This window comes from Mustela nivalis (genome assembly GCF_964662115.1).
Source record: "Mustela nivalis genome assembly, chromosome: 2".
In the NCBI taxonomy this organism is placed as follows: Eukaryota; Metazoa; Chordata; class Mammalia; order Carnivora; family Mustelidae; genus Mustela; species Mustela nivalis.
In genome coordinates, this window is record NC_139021.1 from 19622879 (window position 1) to 19646233 (window position 23355).

The following is a 23355-nucleotide window of genomic DNA, read 5'->3' on the forward strand; positions in this document are numbered from 1 at the left end:
AGGTTCATTTTAGAAATGAAATGGGAAAGGTTGGTTAGGAATACATAAAGTCATGTTTTAAAAGACCTCCTTGTACACTAAGGTAATTTTAGAAAGAACGAAGCCCCCAGAAACTTTCCAGTGAAAAAACGATAGTAAATATTATGTGTGAAATAATGTCTTTTGAAGTTAAATTAAACTTAAACACAAAGATAAATCTAAGAAGAGATGATAAAATAGGAAGGAGATACTACAGATAATTTTCAAATGCTTTTAGTTCATGGTCAGCAAAAGTTTGATTTTTCTTTATCTTTCAGACATAAGATTCTAAACATGTTGACAAAGAACCCACCATTTACTAAGAACATGGAGTCTCCATTATGCAATGAAGCCTTGGTAGATCAACTTTGGAAACTTATGAATTCTGGTAAGAATTTTTTTTTTTTAAGATTTTATTTATTATTTATTTGACAGACAGAGATCACAAGTAGGAGAGAGGGGGGAAGCAGGCTCCCTGCTGAGCAGAGAGCCCAATGTGGGGCTCGATCCCACGACCCTGGGATCATGACCTGAGCCGAAAGCAGAGGCTTTACCCCACTGAGCCACCCAGGTGCCCCTCTGGTAAGAATTTTTTTAAAAATTTAATATCGGAGTATTTTCATTTTACAACAAGTTTTCAGTACTTAAAGAACTATGGTTAATTTTTTTTTTTTTAAGACGGATATTTACCAAATCTGCCTTCACAGTGGTGAGCATGGTGACATTTACAAAGGATTTGTTCACTTCCTTTGCATCACAAAGTGGTTGAGGAAACAAAAATATTAATTTATATGGATGTATCCCACATGTCTAAAGAGCTATAAATATGGACCTGCAAAGTGTTACTGTTGTTATTTTTATTTCAGAAGGTTACAAAACGTTGAGAAATAGGTCTTCTCATCTGGTTTCCCTGGCCACCTAGTTTCCTTTCCCAAGGGGAACCAGTTTCCTGTGTGTCCTTTCACGAGCAGTGTATGTTGTTACCGTTCTGCACAGTGGATACCATCACACTTTGAAGTCACTTTATTTGGGAGAGGTATTGCTCCTACGTATCAGCTCCAGAACCAGCGGGATGAGGGTCAGGTCCCAGCTGAATGATTTATGAGGTGTGACTTGTCTAAGCCTTTGTATCTCCATATGAAATGGGGGTGGTGCTGATTTCTGCCTCTGCAAACTGAAAATTCAGTGAGTTACTATCTGTAAAGCACAGTATCTAGTTCATATTAAGTGCCAACAGTGGTGTTAAGCTAACAGAGTAATGATATCATTATGCGTCTCATATAATTGAGCTGTTTGTAGTTCCTTTTTTGTAGGTCATTCATACTCTTTGCCATTTCTATTAAATAATTTTTGATCTTTTCCAGTTGACTTGTAAATGTTGTATATACTTCAAGAAAATTTGCCGTATGGCTCTGATGTGTTGAAATTGTAGTACTAGTTTTGGTTTAAAATTCAATTAAAAGGTTAATTTATTTTACTTAAACTGTTCCAGGTAGATGGTGAGAGAGCAGTTGCTGTTCGTTCCAATATGTATGTTACTTTATCTGCTCTCTAGAGTATTAGAAAATAACTTTCCTCCTTATTATATTGGCGGCCACTTCTCTAAATCATGACTAAATACCGAGTTCTGATCTTTTAAACAATTATTTTATTTACTAGCATTGTGATGTTAAGTAATTGTATAACTCTGTCCCCCAGTTTCATAATCATAGTGCAGCACCCCAGATAAAAGCACTGTAGAAGGTATTAAATTGAAACACAGTAGTATGGCTCTTGTCCTCGAAGTATTCAGAAAATAACACATAAACCATTTCCTACTGATAAACCTAAATTATTTTTTCTGATGGTTTCCCTAATCCCTAGAAGAATGATTGCTGCTGTTTACATAATTTTTATATTTTGCTACTTGTTGTACCTTGAAGGGTGTTATGATTACTGTCATTTAGATCCGGGGGATGGATACACAAGTTTAGGAACTTGAAAAGGGTCGTTTAACAGTTAATATGTGGCACAAACTGTACTGTGTTGAATATATTCTTAACAAGATGCATGATTCCATGACTGGGTTGGGTTACAACCTTGAGGAAAGCGTAGTAATGAAATAAAGAATCTCTTATCACCTTCTAGAGAAGATTTCTTGAACAAAATAAATATGTGTTTAAGATTAATGGGACAATTTCTCTAAGACATTTGAAACCCATTGGAAAACTGTGGTTATATACATTCAAGCTCAGATTGATGTTTTAGTATTTAATTTTGGTAGTGTTCAGTATAAAGTACAGTTGTTGGTTGGACTTGGAATTCTCAATGGCAGGTCTCTAAACAGAACAGATCTGTAGTTGTAAATAATTTATTGCTCAGCTCTTCAGAGTTATAAATAAATGGGAGTACTATGAACAGTGGGAGTGGCATGAATAGTTGGGAATAGTTTTTTTTGTTTGTTTTTTAATGTTTTCAGAGGGACGTTGGATATTAGAGAAGATTGGATAGAGGATTGCTCATTTCCCTTCCACTCCTGAACCTTTGGGATACATGAATGAATCTGATCTAAGAAATCCCTTTTTTTTGTTGTTGTTTGATTTTTTTTTTTTTTTTTTAGGTTTTATTTTTAAGCAATCTCTACACCCAGTGTAAGTCTCGAACTTACAACCCCAAGATCAAGAGTTGTACAATCCCCCAACTGAGCCAGCCAGGCTCCCCATAATTTTTAAAGTGTCTTTTTAAAAAAATGGTAACATTAATATAATCATATTACAGAGTTTTATCTGAACCAAAACAAAATATTATGTAATTTTATTACATCCCCACTATTAACACTTAAGTATATTTAGCCTTTAGGGAAGAAAATTGTATATACATAGTTGTAGTTGAAATAAATGTATTAAAACAGCATTTTATCATGATAACTTCTTACATTACTATATATCTTCTTACTTGTGATTGTTTTTAAGAAACGGTAGTGAGAATCTGCTTGTAACAAATGGAGCCAGAACATCATCTGAGGCCCTAAATCCTACCGAAATCTGTCTGCCCCTCACTCCCTATTGGGGCTCCTTGGTCATCTGGTCATTTGCAATAAATATACGGAGAACAAAAAACTGTGAACAATGGGGATTTAATTATATTCATTTATTTCTGTCCTGTTCCGAAGTGGATTTGAGATATGTTGACTTTGCATAGTTAAAAAATTTGTTGAACCCATTTGAAATAGTATAGAGAGACAGTATCATAGCAGTTAAGAAAATCTCATCTTAGAAGGTGGTCATCAGGTGTTTCTGAAGAATCAAAGTTTGCTTAACTGGTTTCAGAAAATTCTCAATAAGAGAGTACTTGTGGTAGGATACATAGCATTAGGGTTCCAGAAATTGAAATTACTTTGAGAGTAAGACAAGTGAACTAATTATATGATATTATATTCATGCTCTTTTTTATATCATATGTCATTAATATTAATAATACTCTTTTTAGAAATAAACTACAGGTATTTAGAGCTGAGAGATAAAGAAAGTAGGGGCTCCTGGAACCTGAGTCATTCTAGCGGCCACATACCAGAAGGAAGGTTCCCAGACTTCTGCCTTGAGATCTACGGCTGCCTGGTCTCTGCTGTCTGTCTGGCGTGTGGTAGCTCCACTCAGTCTTAAGTTCTGGGTTGCTACTCTGTTTTTGTTTTGAAAACACTTGCACATATATACACCTGGACAAGTATATACACATACATACAGATATTAGATATCTTACCCCATTCCTCTAATTTTCCCACATACTTTTTTCCTCCCCCACATTATGTTCTTAAGACTTTCAAAGCTTTGAAAAAATTTAAGAACAATACAGTGAATGACCATGTATTTTCATCTTGGTTTTTACTAAGATGACTTTTTACCATACGTACTTTCTTTTCCCTCTCTTTCTTTGTTTATACGTACCTCTTTTTTTCCCTGAATTGTTTGAAAGCAAGTTGAATCATGATACTCTTCCCAAAATACTTTAGTATATGTTCCTAAGAATAAGGACATTCTCTAACCTACCCACTGTATCGGTAACCTGCCCTACTCCAGTGTAGATCTCGTATTCACATTTCCTCAGTTTTATGGCAAAATGTCGTTCTTGTTCTCATATACTTTTTAAAGAATAATGCTTCTCAGAAAGAATAAACATTTTTTTAAAATATTTTATTTATTTATTTGACAAACCGAGATCACAAGTAGGTGGAGAGGCAGACGGAGAGAGAGAGGAGGAAGTAGGCTTCCTGCTGCCTGATATGGGGCTTGATCCCGAGACTCTGGGATCATGACCTGAGCTGAAGGCAGAGGCTTTAACCCACTGAGCTACCCAGGCACCCCAAGAATAAACATTTTTAAAGAGAAACCTCTTTCACATTGTATCGTTTTTGTCTCTAATTGTTTAAGAATCTTAAAGAAATAGGTTTATTTTCAATTAAAAGTATAACATTGTTCATAGGCAGTTCTTTTTAAAGCTTCAAGTATTCATTTATTCACCATTTATTTCCTGAGCACTTCCAGTAGCTACTGTACTATGTTTTGTATGTACAAGAATTTAATACAAAGAGATAGTTGCTGAAATAAGGAAAAGAGCAAAGAACTCCAGAAAACTGCAAATAGAACCACGAACCCTGCCCGGAATGGTAGAATGTTTGTTGGGTGGTGACTTTTGAGCTAGCTCTTAAGGAATGGAAGAGTTTGCCACAGGAGAAAGACGTTTTATGTAAGAGAATTCTATTTTTTTAAAAAAAGCCTGAAGTTCTGAAAGGGTATTTGGCAAACAGGGTTATCTGGAAAAATAGATTAGGGTGCAAAAGTGAAGAGCCCTCAGGAGTTTGCATTTTATCCCATACATAGTGAGGAACAGGTGGAGTTGTGACCTGGCTCTCTTCTATTAGCTGTATATATATATTTCTCCCACAGTGAAAGAAATGATTTTCCTTTCCCAAAGAAAAATGTAAAATTCAGAACATAGGAGAATCCTACCTCTTACAGTTCTATGTAAGATATTGGATTGTACACCAACATGACAGTGATTTTCTTTTATGACAATTTTTTTAAAAGATTTTATTTATTTATTTGACACACAGAGATCACAAGTAGGCAGAGAGGCAGGCAGAGAGAGAGGAAGGGAAGCAGGCTCCCTGCTGAGCAGAGAGCCCGATGCGGGGCTTGATCCCAGGACCCCGAGACCATGACCTGAGCTGAAGGCAGCGGCTTTAAGCCCACCGCACCACCCAGGCACCCCAAGACAATTTTTTAAATTCCTTTCTTTTTTTTAAATTTTATTTATTTATTTGACAGAGATCCCAAGTAGGCAGAGAGGCAGGCAGAGAGAGAGAGGGAAGCAGATTCTGCTCAGCAGAGAGCCTGATGTGGGTCTCGATCCCAGGATCTTGGGTTAAAGCAGAGGCTTTAAGCCACTGAGCCACCCAGGCCCCCTAAAAATACATTTAAAAATTAAGAACTTAGGACTTGGAGTTTTTCATTGGTGCTGTGCATTTTATTTAAAATGTAAGTACTCTCTCAAGTCTTTCCTGATTAACTGTTTTTTCATTTCTCAAGATAGAGGCCTCCATTAGATTGTATGTCATTATGAAAGAAATCTTAGCCATTATTCCCCAAGTTGCTTTTCAGTGTTTGGCACAATACTGTGACAGTGACGTGAGAGCATTTATGAAATTGCTTGGGACATTGATGGCTGTTTACATCATACTTTTTAGTGTTTGGAAGTGTACAACTATACTCTAGGGGGTAGAATGAAAGCTTCTAATTCAAATTGTTCGGTTGAGTTTGCCACATTTCAGAGTAAGAAAATAGACAGTTTGTTATTAACGTCAGAAGATTTCAAAGTTCTGGCCTTCTGGTGTTCTCCCTGTAAACACTCTTTTTTAAGAAGAACAATGGTCAGGAAAATGAAAGCACACTAATATATATTTTGTAGGAAATTTCATCCATGTACACACACATGGCTGTGAGTGAAATTTTTATACTTTAGTGTAATAGGCATGGGGAGATCAAGATAGACTTGCCCTAGGGCAGTTGTTATTTGCCTGACTCAGCTCTGCTCAGATTTCCAGGGTTCTTTCATCAATAAGAAATGCTGGGTTTCTTGAAAAATGTCCTGGAAACAGTGGCTTGCTTTCCTTCTCTTCTTAGCAGTGTTTTGGCTTGATCAGCTTTAGTAGCAATCACTTCAAAAATGAAAGGATGCTCTTATAGTGTCAGATTGGCCCTTTTGGGAGTTTGTCTTTAGAAACTTCGTGATTGGAGTAGAGAATATCAGTACTGGGTGTCCTCCGTTCTTCATGAGTGTTGTTCTTCTGTTTCAGGTAAGCAGGGTGGGTCCCAGAGTGTAACCGCTAGTGGGGACAGGATGGGACAGCATTTGACCCGAGAGGAGCAGATAACTGTATTGTTCATATATTATTGAGCATTCCTTGCTGCTTCCGTGATTGGAGCCATGTAAGCTAGAAGAGCGTCTTCAAAATGCTGGAACTGAGGGTAGAAGTCAGGAACTGTTTCAGGGCTTCTCACTAATGGAATTGATTGATTTGAAATCATAGAATTTTAACCTGAGGGGACCTTACGCATTACCTCAGATCTGTGTTCTCCTTTGAGGGCCCAGGCACCAGACGTGCCCAAGATCCCAGAGCCAGCAGGTCATTTAGCAGAAATGTTTTCCCCAGTATGCCTTTCAACTTAGTTTCACTGTATATATATATGTACATATAAGTACATATATATATGGTACAGTGTAGTACAGCCATTTTCAGATTCTGTTCTATGATTTTGAAGTGGATTAGAGCTTTGGTTTTTTTTCTCTTTTGTAATTGCTTTTCATTTTTTAGCTCCCCCTTACCAGCCCTACATTTTAATACATACACATCAGTTCTTTGAGGGAGGAAACACTATCAGTAATTTCCCTCAGGAACAAGACAGTATTCATTCCTCCATCCAAATGAGGATCTACCGAAATCTTTAAAAAACGAAACAGAGTGGCGGGGCACCTGGGTGGTTCAGTCGGTTAAGTGTCTGCCTTTGGTTCAGGTCATGATCTCAAGGTCCTGGGATCGAGCTGGGCATTGGGCTCCCTGCTGGGCAGGTGATCTCCCTTTCCCTCTGCCCCCCTCTCATTCTCGTGCCCATGCACATGCTCTCCCTCCCTCCCACTCTCCGAAATAGATAAAATCTTAAAACAAAACCAGAAAGCTCCAAAATAAAAAGCATCAAAGTTCTTACTCTAGGGGCTCAGTGCATTTAGCAGCCTTCACTGTGCTGCCTAATCATCTTCAAGCTGACTTTGAAAAAAAAACAAAACACCCTAGTTCATTTGCTAATAATTTTTTTTTTAAACTTAGGAGCTCACACTGAATTGCCTGGCTGGTTTTGATGTCATCCACAACGTAGTTCAGCAGATGTAATTAGGTGATGCCAATCTTCAAGGCTAAGTTTTCTTCCAGTATAAATGTACCCTAAACCGTTCCAGTTTTCTTTGCTGATAAAATGCCTGAGGTTCACTCCTTTACTTGTGACGCCCATGAGTAGATAGTGCTCACTGCTCTGGCAAGATTCCTTTCTTCCCCTCAGAGGTTTGAGCCTATCCAGGCTTCGTAATAAAAGCCTCGGGAATCCAATACCTGCCCTTTGTGGAACCTATGTGTGGAAAATGCTTTGAGGAGGAGAATAGTGGATGCCTACAAAAACTTAAGCAGTGGTAGGCCATTAAAAGGCCCAGATCTCCATATTCCACAGAAAGAAATGGATTTCCAGCATAAAATCCTAACTCTTCAGTCCCTACTGTTCTTGCCATGTCTAGTTTCTCTGTAGTTTTTATGGCAAAAACCTCATCCTCCTTAGGAGCTCTTGCCTTTCTTTCACTTTTAACAATGCTATTTGTCTGTTACCTTCTCACATAGTAGCAAAGTTAAGATGTCTCAAACAGGATTGATGTTAGCTCCTTCATGTACATCATGTCGGCATGTACATCAGATTTAGGCATGTAAGGTGCCTAGCCCAGTGTCGTATATAGTATGAGCTCTCCGAAATAATATTCCTCCCGTATGAATTTCCTTGGCATAAAATTTATGTCATGTTTATTACCTATTTGAGTATGTCTCATCAGAACCACTACATGACTGATGGCAATTTATTTACTCATTCTAATATTTGTTGAAAACCACAAAACCTAGTATTTATGCTGTCTGAAATTTGCTGTAGCAACCTCTTTTCCTACATTATGGTCCTCCTTTGAAATCACAGTTCTTGATCAAAATTAAGTATTTGTAGGATTTTTCTTATCCAGAAGAATTTGCATAGCACTTTTCATTTATTTTAAATTCTGTACTTCACTTTAAATTCTGCCTAGAAGCCATAGCAATTCTTCAATCGTAGGTGACAGATTTTGTCCTTTCAGTCAGTTCCATTTGATTACAGTATCTTCCTGGAGGGCTCTTTTGGGGAAAAAAAGGAAAGTGAGAAAGAACTCTGGTATTGATTTGCTCTCTGATCTGCTATTATATGGGATAAGGTGTAATTTAAGATCAAAACCCTTATTTTGGAGATAAAAAAGACCGAGATTCATCAGAGAAATTGAAAGAACTTGTCTCTAGTCTCTCAATGACTTTAAACCGAATTTCTTCACAGTCAGTCTTCTGGTCAGTATGTGTTTTACCAGCTGTTGCTATCCATGGGATTTGCTTTTTTCTTTAATTTTTATTTTTTAAATAAATACCTAGTAGAGCAGCACAAATATAAAGGCATTTAGCAAAACATTTTCCTCCTCCTCAATGAAGTTTTGAATCATGTTATTTTAAGTAGTTGTAGGATTTCTTACCATATTTTAAACCTAAAAGTAATAACTTTGACAGGAGAATTTGTTTCAAGTGGTAGGGTTCATAAAGTCTCATGGTATGCTATCTTCCTAATGGGCTGTTCAAGAAGAAAATCCAGCAAGATGAACAGAGAATTAATGAACGTGGAGTAGTTACTGAGGAGGAAGAATTAAAAGGAAGATTTAAAGCCAGAAAAAAATACTGTTTGGGGAATATTAAATTTTTAGTGACTGTCTAATATGCCTTTGCTAAGAAGAACGGTATAATGGGGATACCTGGGTGGCTCAGTTGGTTCAGCATCTTACTCTTGCTTTCAGCTCAGGTCATGATCTCAGGGTCCTGAGATGGAGCCCCTGGTCAGGCTCCACACTCAGCAGTTAGTCTGCTTCTCTCCCTCTGTCCCTCCCGCTACTCACTTGCACTCTTTCTCTAAAATAAATCTTTAAAAAAAAAAAAATGGTATAATGATAACATTTTTTCTAGTTATAAAACTCATTAGCTTCATTCACTGACATTTACTGCTTCCAGGGGCACCTGGGTGGCTCAGTTGGTTAAGTCTCCCGACTCTTGATTTCAGGTCAGGTCATGATCTCAGGCTCATAAGATCAAGCCCCACGTGGGCTCCCCAGTCAGCTTGCGATGCTCTCTCCCTCTCCCCCGCACCCCTGTACACGTTTGTGTATGCGCTATCTCTCTCAAATGATTTTTTTTTTTTTAAGAAAAAAAGCATTTACTGCTTCCATAACGATTTCTGAATATCTATGTTAAGTTGCATCTTGAGAGTAGAGGGTTTGCTAGTGGAGCCCAGGTCATTAGATGGCCCCTTGACATCATAATCTTTTCCCCTTTGTAGGTTGTGGAACAGTTAAAAATTTGTGGATAAATGTACATACTGACTTATTTCTTTATTATTTACTTCTTAGGAACGTCACATGACTGGAGGTTACGGTGTGGTGCTGTGGACTTGTACTTCACACTCTTTGGCCTCAGTAGACCTTCCTGCTTGCCCTTACCAGAGCTTGGGTTGGTTCTTAATCTAAAAGAGAAAAAAGCTGTCTTGAATCCGACCATAATTCCAGAGGCCATAGCAGGCAACCAAGAAGCTACGATTAATCCAAGTAGTCACGCACAGCTAGTTGGATTTCCGAACCCTGTAAGAATCCCATGCATTATGGAAGGTGTAGTTTTATCATAGAGGGCTCTCTAGAGAGGAGAATGGCTTTTTTTGACTGGCAGACTTTAAAGCCATGAAGAGTTTCATGTGCCACTTGAAAATAACAGCCAGCCGACAGTAGTTGAGAGCACTCTGGAAAGTGCTCCCGACAAGCTGCACGGCTGCACGTGGCAGATGAGGTCCTGCCAGTCCCTTTTCCCCTTTTGTCACGACCTGGTGTTTTTGTACTTGACTGTTGAATTTCTTCCTCGAGTAGTAGAAAAATAAAATGAATAGTTAATCTGATCTGTATATGCTATTGGCAAACTATTTGAACACAAGGGCCCTGACTTTGTGTTTTTGTTTTGTTTTGTTTTGGTTTTTTTTGCTACTGTGTGTCATACCTAGCACAATTTTAAGCATATGAGAAGTGCCTGGCAAATGCTTTTCAAATTACATAACAGTGAATGGTCAGGTAAATGAGTAAGCTGCTGATTTGGGAGGATTTGATATGTTACATTTTTATTTATGTATGTGTGTCTGTGTTTGCCTTTTAAAAAAGCTTTTATTTCTAGCTATGCATTAGAAAATTACCAGACTTTTTGCAGAAAGACCTTGAGGAATCATTTTACTGTAATTCAAAGAAAGTTTTCCAGAAATGATTTTCATTTTAATAACAAAATGTCCTTAATAACTCATGCTTCATTTTTCGCCAATATTTAGACCAGATTACTTGCCTGGCAATTCCCTGCTGGTGTTTTGACACTTGAAAACTGAGATTCTCTTCATGCTACTTAGTGATAATTATTTTAAATTTGTTTATTCACCTAGAATTTTCTGGAATAGAGTTGTACGTATTTGTTGTAAATTTGAGATGTATCCTAGAGTTTGGGTTATGAAGAAGTAAGATGAACTTTCCATAGGGAAAAAAAAAGAGTCTCATTAATGTGCTCTTTCAAATCTGAATATTTACAAAGTTGTAGACATAAGTATGTTTCTAATTCTTGCCCATTTATGTTAACTTATTCACATTCATTCTTGGAGTCTTCAGAAGAGGAGGAAATGATACCAAAAGATACATTCTTTTGGGAAAGCTCTAGAAGTTTGCTTATATACCTCCCATCTCCCCCTAAAAAGACCAGCAGACAAGAAAAGGTGAAGATTATTTTAAGCCCATTGCTGATAATTTTTAGGCACTGGGCATGTTCTAATCTGCATGGTTGCTGTAGCTATTAGTGTTCAGCTATAATATGAGCTACTTGTCTTCAGAAATCTAATTTTGATCTTGAATATTGCCGCAGGAAGATGATCACCTTGCCAAGGAAGCAACATGTAATATGTCAGCTCATCAGCAGGGAGTGAAGAGGAAGGCTGATACACCACTGGGGTCCCCACTAGAACCTGGTCAAATACTGGAGAAGAATGAGGATAGCAGTAAAGTCAAACTCAAAATCAGAGTAAGAAATACAGGTTCAACCTGTATTAATAGTGTAGGATATTCACCTTCTTATAAATCTTTTTGAATACTTCCAATGGTTTTTCCTTAGCAGGAACAGATGGGGCAGACTGACTCATAAAAGAACCCAAATGTCCATTTAAGATCTTCCATCTGATTATTTAACTTCTATTATCACATACTTCTTCTCTCTTTTGGGGGAGGAACTATGTGTGTGTTGTCTACCATGGCTCACTCCCTCTCCCTACAACATAGGAGTAGATTTTAGTTGCTGTTTCATTTCCAGTAATATCCATTCAGCTTCTTTTAAAGGCTGGCCCACTTAATTTTTTCTTACTCGTAGTACTTTTTGAGAAAAAGACTACTTTTCCTTTTAAGATGTGGGGGTATGTTCTGTGGCCTCTCTGCTACCTTTCCTAAGAGCTAAGATCCAAACATAAAGCGATGTAATAGCTCTTTTTCTCCTTTGTTTTGCGTGTGTGTTTTAGTTTTCAAATTCTCAAGATGAGGAGGAAATTGACATGGACACAGTTCATGATAGCCAGGCGTTCATTTCCCATCATTTGAACATGCTTGAAAGGCCATCGACTCCAGGTAAGACTGGTGTACAGTAATCAGGATGTGATGAAGAGAGTTCTCCTGGTACTGCCGTTCTAAGACCTCTTGCTTTATTTACAAGTGAACAGCTATAAAGTTGAAAAGTAGGTAGTATCAAATACTAGATTGTATCAGATTATAATGCATATTAGCAAAGGAATAAGGATTTTTAAAGGATTTTTAAAAATTATGTTTCATTTTGGTCCTTTTTAAGTATTTGGCATACTTCTGGATTTATTTTTTATAATTAAATTTTGTTTATTTTTTTATAAACATATAATGTATTTTTGTCCCCAGGGGTACAGGTCTGTGAATCGCCAGGTTTACACACTTCATAGTACTCTCCCATAGCACATAGCCTCCCCAATGTCCATAACCCCACCCCCCTCTCCCAGGTCCCCTCCCCCCAGCAACCCTCAGTTTGTTTTGTGAAATTAAGAGTTACTTATGGTTTGTCTCCCTCCCAGTCCCATCTTGTTTCATTTATTCTTTTCCTACCCCCACAAGTTCCCCACGTTGCATCTCCACTTCCTCATATCAGGGAGATCATATGATAGTTGTCTTTCTCCGATTGACTTATTTCGCTAAGTGTAATACCCTCTAGTTCCATCTGTGTCATCGCAAATGGCAAGATTTCATTTCCTTTGATGGCTGCATAGTATTCCATTGTGTGTGTGTGTGTGCGTGTGTGTGTGTGTATATATATATATATACACACACATATATACCACATCTTCTTTATCCATACACCTATTGATGGACATCTAGGTTCTTTCCATAATTTGGCTATTGTGAACATTGCTGCTATAAACATTCGGGTGCACGTGCCCCTACGGATCACTACATTTGTATCTTTAGGGTAAATACCCAGTAGTGCAATTGCTAGGTTACAGGGTAGCTCTATTTTCAACTTTTTGAGGAACCTCCATGCTGTTTTCCAGAGTGGTGGCACCAGCTTGCATTCCCACCAACAGTGGAGAAGGGTTCCTCTTTCTCTGCATCCTTGCCAGCATCTGTCATTTCCTGACTTGTTAATTTTAGCCGTTCTGACTGGTGTGAGGTGGTATCTCACTGTGGTTTTGATTTGTATTTCTCTGATGCCGAGTGATGTGGAGCACTTTTTCAGGTGTCTGTTGGCCATCTGGATGTCTTCTTTGCAGAAATGTCTGTTCATGTCCTCTGCCCATTTCTTGATTGGATTATTTGTTCTTTGGGTATTGAGTTTGCTAAGCTCTTTATAGATTTTGGATACTAGCCCTTTATCTGATATGTCGTTTGCAAATATCTTCTCCCAGTCTGTCAGTTGTCTTTTGGTTTTGTTAACTGTTTCCTTTGCTGTGCAAAAGCTTTTGATCTTGATGAAATCCCAATAGTTCATTTTTGGCCTTGCTTCCCTTGCTTTTGATGATGTTCCCAGGAAGAAGTTGCTGTGGCTGAAGTCAAAGAGGTTGCTGCCTGTGTTCTCCTCAAGGATTTTGATGGATTCCTTTCTCACATTGAGGTCCTTCATCCATTTTGAGTCTATTTTCGTGTGTGGTGTAAGGAAATGGTCCAATTTCATTTTTCTACATATGGCTGTCCAATTTTCCGAACACCATTTGTTGAAGAGGCTATTTTTTTTTTCCATTGGACATTCTTTCCTGCTTTGTTGAAGATTAGTTGACCATAGAGTTGAGGGTCTATTTCTGGGCTCTCTGTTCTGTTCCACTGATCTATGTCTGTTTTTGTGCCAGTGCTATACTGTCTTGATGATGACAGCTTTGTAATAGAGCTTGAAGTCTGGAATTGTGATGCCGCCAACTTTGGCTTTCTTTTTCAATATTCCTTTGGCTATTTGAAGTCTTTTCTGGTTCCATATAAATTTTAGGATTATTTGTTTCATTTCTTTGAAAAAAATTGATGGGATTTTGATAGGGATTGCATGAAATGTGTAGATTGCTTTAGGTAGCATAGACATTTTCACAATATTTATTCTTCAGTCCAGGAGCATGGAACATTTTTCCATTTCTTTGTGTCTTCCTCAACTTCTTTCATGAGTACTTTATAGTTTTCTGACTATGGATTCTTTGCCTCTTTTGTTAGGTTTATTCCTAGGTATCTTATGGTTTTGGGTGCAACAATAAATGGGATTGACTCCTTAATTTCTCTTTCTTCTGTCTTGTTGTTGGTGTAGAGAAATGCAACTGATTTCTGTGTATTGATTTTATATCCTGACACTTGACTGAATTCCTGTACAAGTTCTAGCAGCAGTTTTGGAGTGGAGCCTTTTGGTTTTCCACATATAGTATCATATCATCTGCAAAAAGTGATAGTTTGACTTCTTTGCCAATTTGGATGCCTTTCATTTCTTTTTGTTGTCTGATTGCCGAGACTAGGACTACTAGTACTATGTTGAAGAGCAGTGGTGATAATGGACATCCCTGCTGTGTTCCTGACCTTAGTGGAAAAGCTTTCAGTTTTTCTCCATTGAGAATGATATTTGCGGTGGGTTTTTCATAGATGGCTTTGATAATATTGAGGTATGTGCCCTCTATCCCTACACTTTGAAGAGTTTTGTTCAGGAAGGGATGCTGTACTTTGTCAAATGCTTTTTCAGCATCTACTGAGAGTATCATATGGTTCTTGTTCTTTCTTTTGTTAATGTGTTGTATCACATTGATTGATTTGTAGTTGTTGAACCAACCTTGCAGCCCTGGAATAAATCCCACTTGGTCATGGTGAATAATCTTTTTAATGTACTGTTGGATCCTATTGGCTAGTATTTGATGAGAATTTTCGCATCTGTGTTCATCAAGGATATTGGTCTGTAATTCTCTTTTTTGATGGGATCCTTGTCTGGTTTGGGGATCAAGGTGATGCTGGCCTCATAAAATGAGTTTGGAAGTTTTCCTTCCATTTCTATTTTTTGGAACAGTTTCAGGAGAATAGGTATTAATTCATATTTAAATGTTTGGTAGAATTCCCCTGGGAAGCCGTCTGGCCCTTGGCTTTTGTTTGTTTGGGGATTTTTGATGACTGTTTCAATCTCCTTACTGGTTATAGGTCTGTTCAGGTTTTCTGTTTCTTCCTGGTTCAGTTGTGGTAGTTTATATGTCTCCAGGAATGCATCCATTTCTTCCAGATTGTCAAATTTGTTGCCATAGAGTTGTTTATAATATGTTCTTATAATTGTTTGTATTTCTTTGGTGTTGGTTGTGATCTCTCCTCTTTCATTCATGATTTTATTTTTTTGGGTTCTTTCTCTTTTCTTTTTGATAAGTCTTGCTAGGGCTTTATCAGTGTTATTAATTCTTCAAAGAACCAGCTCCTAGTTTGATTGATTTGTTCTGTTGTTTTTTTTGGTTTCCATTTCATTGATTTCTGCTCTGATCTTTATGATTTTTCTTCTCCTACTTGGTTTAGGGTTTCTTTCTTGTTCTTTCTCTAGCTCCTTTAGGTATAGGGTTAGGTTGTGTATTTGAGACCTTTCTTGTTTCTTGAGAAAGTCTTGTACCGTGATATATTTTCCTCTCAGGACTGCCTTTGCTGTGTCCCACAGATTTTGAACTGTTGTATTTTCATTATCATTTGTTTCCATGAATTTTTTCAATTCTTCCTTAATTTCTTTGTTGACCCATTCATTCTTTAGAAGGATGCTGTTTAGTCTCCATGTATTTGGGTTCTTTTCAAATTTCCTCTTGTGATTGAGTTCTAGCTTCAGAGCATTGTGAAATGAAAATATGCAGGGAATGATCCCAATCTTTTGATACCGGTTGAGACCTGATTTGTGAGCCAGGATGTGATCTATTCTGGAAAATGTTCCATGTGCACTAGAAAAGAATGTGTATTCTGTTGCCTTGGGATGAAATGTTCTGAATAGATCTGTGATGTCCATCTGGTCCAGTGTGTCATTTAAGGCCTTTATTTCCTTGTTCAACTTTTGCTTGGATGATCTGTCCATTTCAGTGAGGGGAGTGTTAAAGTCCCCTACTATTATTGTATTATTGTCTATGTGTTTCTTTGATTTTGTTATTAATTGGTTTATATAGTTGGCTGCTCCCATGTTAGGGACACAGATATTTAAAATCGTTAGATCTTGTTGTACAGACCCTTTGAGTATGATATAGTGTCCTTCCTCATCTCTTGTTATATATAGTCTTTGGCTTAAAATCTAATTGATCTGATAGAAGGATTGCCACCCCAGCCTTCTTTTGATGTCCATTAGCATGGTTAATTGTTTTCCACCCCCTCACTTTAAATCTGGAGATGTCTTTGGGTATAAAATGAGTTTCTTGTAGGCAGCATATTGATGGTTTTGTTTTTTTACCCATTCTGATACCTTGTGTGTTTTGATTGGGGCTTTTAGCCCATTAACATTCAGGGTAACTATTGAGAGATATGAATTTAGTGCCATTGTATTGCCTGTAAGGTGACTGTTACTATATATTGTCTCTGTTCCTTTCTGATCTACTACTTTTAGGCTCTCTCTTTGCTTAGAGGACCCCTTTCAGTATTTTCTGTAGAGCTGATTTGGTGTTTGCAAATTCTTTCAGTTTTTGTTTGTCCTGGAAACTTTTTATCTCTCCTTCTATTTTCAGTGATAGCCTAGCTGGATATAGTATTCTTGACTGCAGGTTTTTCTCATTTTGTGCTCTGAATATATCATGCCAGTTCTTTCTGGCCTGCCAGGTCTCTGTGGATAAGTTGGCTGCCAATCTAATGCTTTTACCTTTGTATGTTAGATACTTCTTTTCCTGGGCTGCTTTTAGGATTTTCTCTCTGTTGCTTAAGACTTTTAAATTTTACTATTAGGTGACAGGGTGTGGACCTATTCTTACGGATTTTGAGGGGGGTTCTCTGCACCTCCTGGATTTTGATGCTTGTTCCCTTTGCTGTATTAGGGAAATTCTCTACAATAATTCTCTCTAATATACCTTCTGCTCCCCTCTCTCTTTCTTCTTCTTTTGGAATCCCAATTATTCTAATGTTGTTTCATCTTATGGTGTCACTTATCTCTCGAATTTTCCCCTTGTGGTACGGTATTTGTTTGTCTTTTTTGCTCAGCTTCTTTATTCTCTGTCATTTGGTCTTCTATATCACTAATTCTTTCTTCTGCCTCATTTATCCTAGCAGTAAGAGCCTCCATTTTTTATTACACCTCATTAATAGCTTTTTTGATTTCAACTTGGTTAGATTTTAGTTCTTTTATTTCTCCAGAAAGGGTTTTTATCTCTCCAGAGAGCATTTCTCTAATATCTTCCAAGCCTTTTTCAAGCCCAGCTAGAACCTTGAGAATCGTCATTCTGAACTCTAGATCTGCCTTATTACCAATGTCTGTATTGATTAGGTCCCTAGCCTTTGGTATTGCCTCTTGTTCTTTGTGTGTGTGTGTGTGGTGAGTTTTTCCGCCTTGTCATTTTGTCCAGATAAGAATATATGAAGGAGCAAATAAAATACTAAAAGGGTGGCAAAGACCCCAGGAAAATGTGCTTTAGCCAAATCAGAAGAGACCCCAAATCATGGTCGGGGATAAAGGGAATAAAAAGAAGTTCAGAAAAAAAAGAAAAAGAAAAGAAAGAAAGCAAGCAAATTTTAAAAATATATAAAAAAGAAAAATATATATATATTAGACTGGTGACTAGAACAGGGTCACCCACTTAATTTTGGGATTATTTTGGTCTCTTAGAAGAAACTACCTCCCAAAATGTTAAAGAATGAAAAACATATGTAAGGGTAAACACAATGAAGGGATGGAATATGCCTATAAAGGTGAAAAAAATTTTTTTTTATTTTTTAATTTCTAAAAAGGGAGTTGATTAAGTTGGTTCGGAGACTAAAGAAAAAGAAAGTGGAGAGATTTTGCTCAGGCTGGAGACTAGATCAAGCCTTGTGCTAGATTTAGGGCATAATTTGATCTATTAGAAGAAGTTCTACCCCAAATTTTTTAGAAGAAAAAACTCTATATATATACAAAAATAAAAAGTTAGATACAATGAAGGATAAAATATGACTATAATAATGAAGTTTCAAACGATTATTATTTTTTTTAAATGAAAGGTATTGTTAAGATAAACTAATTTAAAAACATTAAAAGAGGAAAGGGTAAAAGTTAAAAAAAATTTAGAAGAAGAAAAAAAATTTAATTAACTGCAAGACTAAGGAATCATGGGGAGAAAGCCATGAATTCCATGCTTTGCTTTCTCCTCCTCTGTAATTCTGCTGTTCTCCTTGGTACGTGAACTTGGTCTTGACTGGATTTCTTGTTGATCTTCTGGGGAAGGGGCCTGGTGTAGTGATTCTCAAGTGTCTTTGCCCCAGGCGGAATTGCACTGCCCTTACCCAGGCTAAGTAATCTGCTCGGGTTCACTTTTGGGAGCTTTTGTCCCCTGAGCACTTTCCATAGAGTTCCGGAGGGCGGGGATGAAAATGGCGGCCTCCCGGTCTCCAGCCCAGAGGAGCTGAGGGCTCAGGGCCCCACTCCTCTGTGCACCCTCAGAGACAAGCGCTCAATCACTCCCGTGTCCCTGGCCTCTGGCTGTGCTCTGAACTCACCGAGCCTGCGACCGGTTCAAGGTAACCCTGAGCTGAGAGCTCACTCCTTGGCTCTGTCTCTGTAGCCGGCTTCCCCGTTCTAATACCTGCAAGCTCTGTGACACTCAGACACCCCTGATCCTTCTGTGACCCCGCCAGTCCTGGGGCCATGCTGACCCCGCGTGGGCTTCACCCCAGTTTAGCTTCTGGAGTGAGGTCCCTCAGCGGAACAGACTTTTAAAAGTCCTGATGTTGTGCTCCGTTGCTCCGCTGCTTGCCGGGAGCTGGCCGTCCCACTGCAGTCTATCTTCCCATGGCTTTGGATTCACTTCTCCACCATTCCTACCTTTCAGAAAGTGGTCGATTTTCTGTTTCTAGAATTGTTGCTGTTCTTCTCTTCGGTCTCCTGTTGGATTTGTAGGTGTTTGCCATGGATTGATAAGCTCCCTAGCTGATCTCCTGCTACCTGATGTAGTCTCAGCCTGCTACTTCTCTGCCATCTTGACTCCTCCTCCTGGATTTGTTTTTTTTTTTTTTTTTTAATTCATTCAACAATTCTACCAGTAGCTTTAAGGGTTCCCCCCCAAGCTTTTTTTTTTTTTTTTTTTTTTTTTTTTTTTTTTGGTAGTTGACTTAACTTCAAAATAAAATACCAGATCTATTTTCTTTTTAATAATGTAATCATAATTTTAAACTTTGAAGCAATGCCTTCCATAACACTGCTTTCTCTTTTTGCCTGCCTAGAGATATTTGCATGCATTTCTCAAACATCATAATCTTTCCTTTTGAAAATAGTACCGGAGGGTGCCTGGGTGGCTCAGTGGGTTAAGCCATTGCCTTCGGCTCAGGTCATGATCTCAGGGTCCTGGGATCGAGTCCCCACATCGGGCTCTCTGCTCAGCAGGGAGCCTGCTTCCTCCTCTCTCTCTCTCTCTGTCTGCCTCTCTGCCTAGTTGTGATCTCTCTCTGTCAAATAAATAAATAAAATCTTAAAAAAAAAAAAAAAAGAAAAGAAAATAGTACCGGAGATAGTATTGGGTTGATAGACTATAATGTACCTTATTTTTCTGTGTTGGTAGGTGTTTAGGCCTAGTTTCAAGTATTTTTTTTATTATAGGTAATTCTGCACTGAATATCTTCATACAGAAGCTTTTGTTTCTTTATATTCTTTGGGTAAATTTCCCAAAATATGTTATTGGTGAAAAGATTAGTTTTAACTGTAATGTGAGATAGTTACCTTTAGAAGATTTTCACAGTTGTTGATATATTGGGCCGAATATTTATGAAGAGTAAATACCTAGTTTATATTATCATTTTATAACTTTTAGGGATAAAACGTTGTTGTAACTTGCATGTAAGGTATGAAATACAGTAATAAAACAAATACCGGTGAACGTACTCTCCATTCTAACCTGTGTCTTGGGCTCCATGCCAGGGTCATTCCCTCTGTGCCTCTTTCTGGTTCTGTTCACCTGCTTTTGCACTAGAAGTAAAAACTATCTTCAGTTTCCTTTTTTGCTTTTTCTTAATCATTCTGTTGCTTTTCTTTATAGTATGCCACATAAATACAGGATTTCCTTGCACTTGTTTTTTTAATTTTATGAAAATGGTATGATACCAGTGTGGCTTAACTTTTCTCAGTGAACATTATGCTTCTAAAGTCATCCATGTTGATATGTAAGATGGAATTTATTAATTTTCATTTATTTATCCTTTATCATTTTTGTATGCATAGTACTGTTTTGTTACCACTGTAATAACTTAAAAGGTACTTGTTAATTAATTGTAAATGATAAATCAAGTTTAGTTTACTTTTTTTTTTTTTTAAATAATCTCTAGGCCCAATATGGGCTTGAACTCAGTGATACCAAGATCAAGAGTCATATTATGCTTTATTGACTAAGCCAGCCAGACACCCTCAAGTTTACTTTATAATTCATTTTTTATTGGAAATATGAGTATTTTTCTTTTTTATTTTTTTTCTGGGTACTGTTCCTGTTTTCTTTTTATTAAAAAAAAGGGAGTGTTTATTTATACTCCATACTGATTATCTTTTTATGACCTTTATGTTTGAATGATATTTTTTTCTTTTTTCTTCTTGTTTTTCTTTCTTGCTATATTTGTGCAAAGGCCTCCTTACCTACCTTGGTCTGCTTTTTATTAAATTTTAGTTTTGAGACAAAAATTATTTTTCACTATTTAGGGATCTGAGATAAGCTAGTAGAATTTGAGAACTGACTTCAGGTAGAAGAATATGAGCCTGAGATACATTTGAAAACTGAAAGGTCATGAATTCTTAATCTTTTCTGATTTAAGAGATCTTAACAACTATTTATCTGTTCAATCCATTTTATAGATAAGTAAACTTAAGAGAGAAGTATAAGGTCACTTGCCCTAAATGATGTACTCAGGTATCAGCTGAGGTCTAGACTCATAGCCAGCTCAGATCTAGACTGACCTTAGAACTTTTCCAAGTGACAAATAAAGGACTTGAGACACGATGACATAATGTCTTACCTGGATTATCTAATTTGTTGATAATTTGGAATCAGAGCCAAGGTCTCCTGATAGCTCCTCCAGTGCTGTCCACATCATGCCATTAAAACATTTCCTCTTTGAAATGTCTTCTGTAACCCCTAGATTACTTTTACCTTTTTCTTGAGTAAATATTACAATAGAATTTATCAGCAAATTTTCAGGGGAGCAAAGAAACTTGACTATATGCAAAATTCCACACACATAATATAAAATACGATTTCCACCTCAAATATAGAATCCACTTTATGTACTTAGCAGGCCAGTCACACTTCACTGTCTTTCCTGAGTATGTGTTGTTCTTAGACTTAAGCATATAGGAATCATGACAAAGGATTAAAATCAAATGGGATCTTTAGTAGTTAGGAGTATTCTTTTTATTATTAGAATTCTACTATTGAACTGCTTCTGGTTTTAAGGTTAACCGATAAAAGCAGGTCAAGCTTTTTTCTTCTTTTAGTAAACCAAGAAATAAATACCTCTTTTCCCTCTTCCTTGGCATTCTAGGGCTCTCTAAATACCGGCCAGCCAGCTCCCGATCTGCTTTAATACCCCAACACTCACCAGGCTGCGACGGCACACCCACCACAAAACCCCAGTGGAGTATGGAACTTGCACGGAAGGGAACAGGTGAAATTATTATTACTATTATTATTTTGCTCAAGAACAAAGCTACAAACTTTACAGAGTTTATCAACTTAAAAAAATACATGAAAAATACAGATCTAGGGACTTGCTTTTCTTGCAACACATTGACTTTGTTTTATCTAACATAAAGAATATTTGATTTATTTAGTTTTAAGTAGGCTCTGGATCCAGCTTGGAGCCCAGCATGGAACTTGAACTCACGACTCTGAGATCAAGACCTAAGCTGAGTTGGACATTTAACCAACTAAGCTACCCAGGTGCCCCTAAGAATATTTTAGACTAGACTTTTTACTATTTGAAAATAGTGCATTCCTATTATATAAAACTTGGAAGTGAGAAAAGAATTGAAAGGAGAAAAAAAAAATCATCCCTCATTATACCATTTAAAAATACCCATTGCTCTTTTTTTGCAATGATTTTTCTTAGAGTATTATAACATTAAAAATGCCAGCGTCAGTAGACACCATCAGATCTGCACCTTTCACATTCTTTTGAAAAATGGGAAAGTCACCCACTTATTTCTCCTTTCCTCTCCCCCTGAAAATTTTATAATTGTTCATCCGTAGTCAGTCCTGAAAACTAGATGCCATACTATGAAACTAGGATGTTCTATCTTTTCAGTTATTAAATACTAATTGGGTTTAAGTTTATGAAAAATATTCCAGTTCAGAGGTGTTTTTTACCTGTTCTGTTTTACATTGTCTTCCACTACTATGTTTTTAGTTGCTTACTAAAAAAAAAAAAAAAAGATTGTAATCTAAATAACGAGTAAGCATTCAGTGCTGTTGAGCAAAGATTCAGTCCTCAAGTTTTGGAGGAACAGGGAGTGAAAAACAGGATACATAAGCAAAATTATTTTTAAAGAATAGTTTTTCCAAAAGTCATCAGTCAGATTTTAAGATGCTAACAGATGGATTTTGCTTACATAAACCATATTTTTATGATACAAACAAAAGAGTAACTGTTTATTGATTTGAGGAACTGAAGGTCAACTTTGATTAAATCAAACCAAAGCAACATCTCAGAATATTCTGGTATTGAGAGCCCAGACTGTTGCTTTCTTATATCTCTCTGTGTGCTGCTCTATACATTTACTCATATTGATTCATACAGAATTTATTTCAGAAGGAAATCAGCTGGAGACCTTATCACTTCGTTTGATAAGTGAATTTTGACATTTCTTGGCCTTGGCAATTTTGTATTCTCTTGGTTTTATTTTTGATTTTGGTTAATTTTGCTTTATTACCATTATACTTATTAAAATTTTACTAAACATGAAAACTTTCCCACATTTTTAATTACATTAGCACTCAGGGTGTTTCAGACCTCTTGCTATAGTTTGAGAGTAATGTTTCTGCCTGTTGCATGAATTCCTATTCCAGAGAAGAATCTGAGTATGCTTGGTTTTTCTTTGTGATGTGGCACTCTCACTAACACCTTTTTGTGCCAACTGATGTGCCGTTGTATCATGGTGTCATATCGCTTTAAAAAACCCATTTTTACTATTTTGTGGAATCTTACTTTACTAGGTCTTGTAGTTCTCATGACATTGTGTGGGAAGATTAGGAAGAGGATACGTAGGGCTAATGCTGGGAAATAGGAATG

At 37.2% G+C, this 23355-nt stretch overlaps 1 protein-coding gene across 2 annotated transcripts in view; it reads left to right on the forward strand.

Moving 5' to 3' along the window:
* Window positions 1-23355, forward strand: part of TAF2 (TATA-box binding protein associated factor 2) — a 91491-nt gene that overhangs the window by 57691 nt on the left and 10445 nt on the right. The window contains exons 22-26 of one of the 2 annotated variants that reach the window (XM_082713751.1): window positions 297-406; window positions 9775-10004; window positions 11306-11461; window positions 11949-12054; window positions 21610-21732. In XM_082713751.1, coding sequence (XP_082569877.1) covers window positions 297-406; window positions 9775-10004; window positions 11306-11461; window positions 11949-12054; window positions 21610-21732 — 725 coding nt within the window. The remainder of the gene's footprint in view (window positions 1-296; window positions 407-9774; window positions 10005-11305; window positions 11462-11948; window positions 12055-21609; window positions 21733-23355) is intronic. The other variant, XM_082713752.1, reaches the window with a different exon arrangement.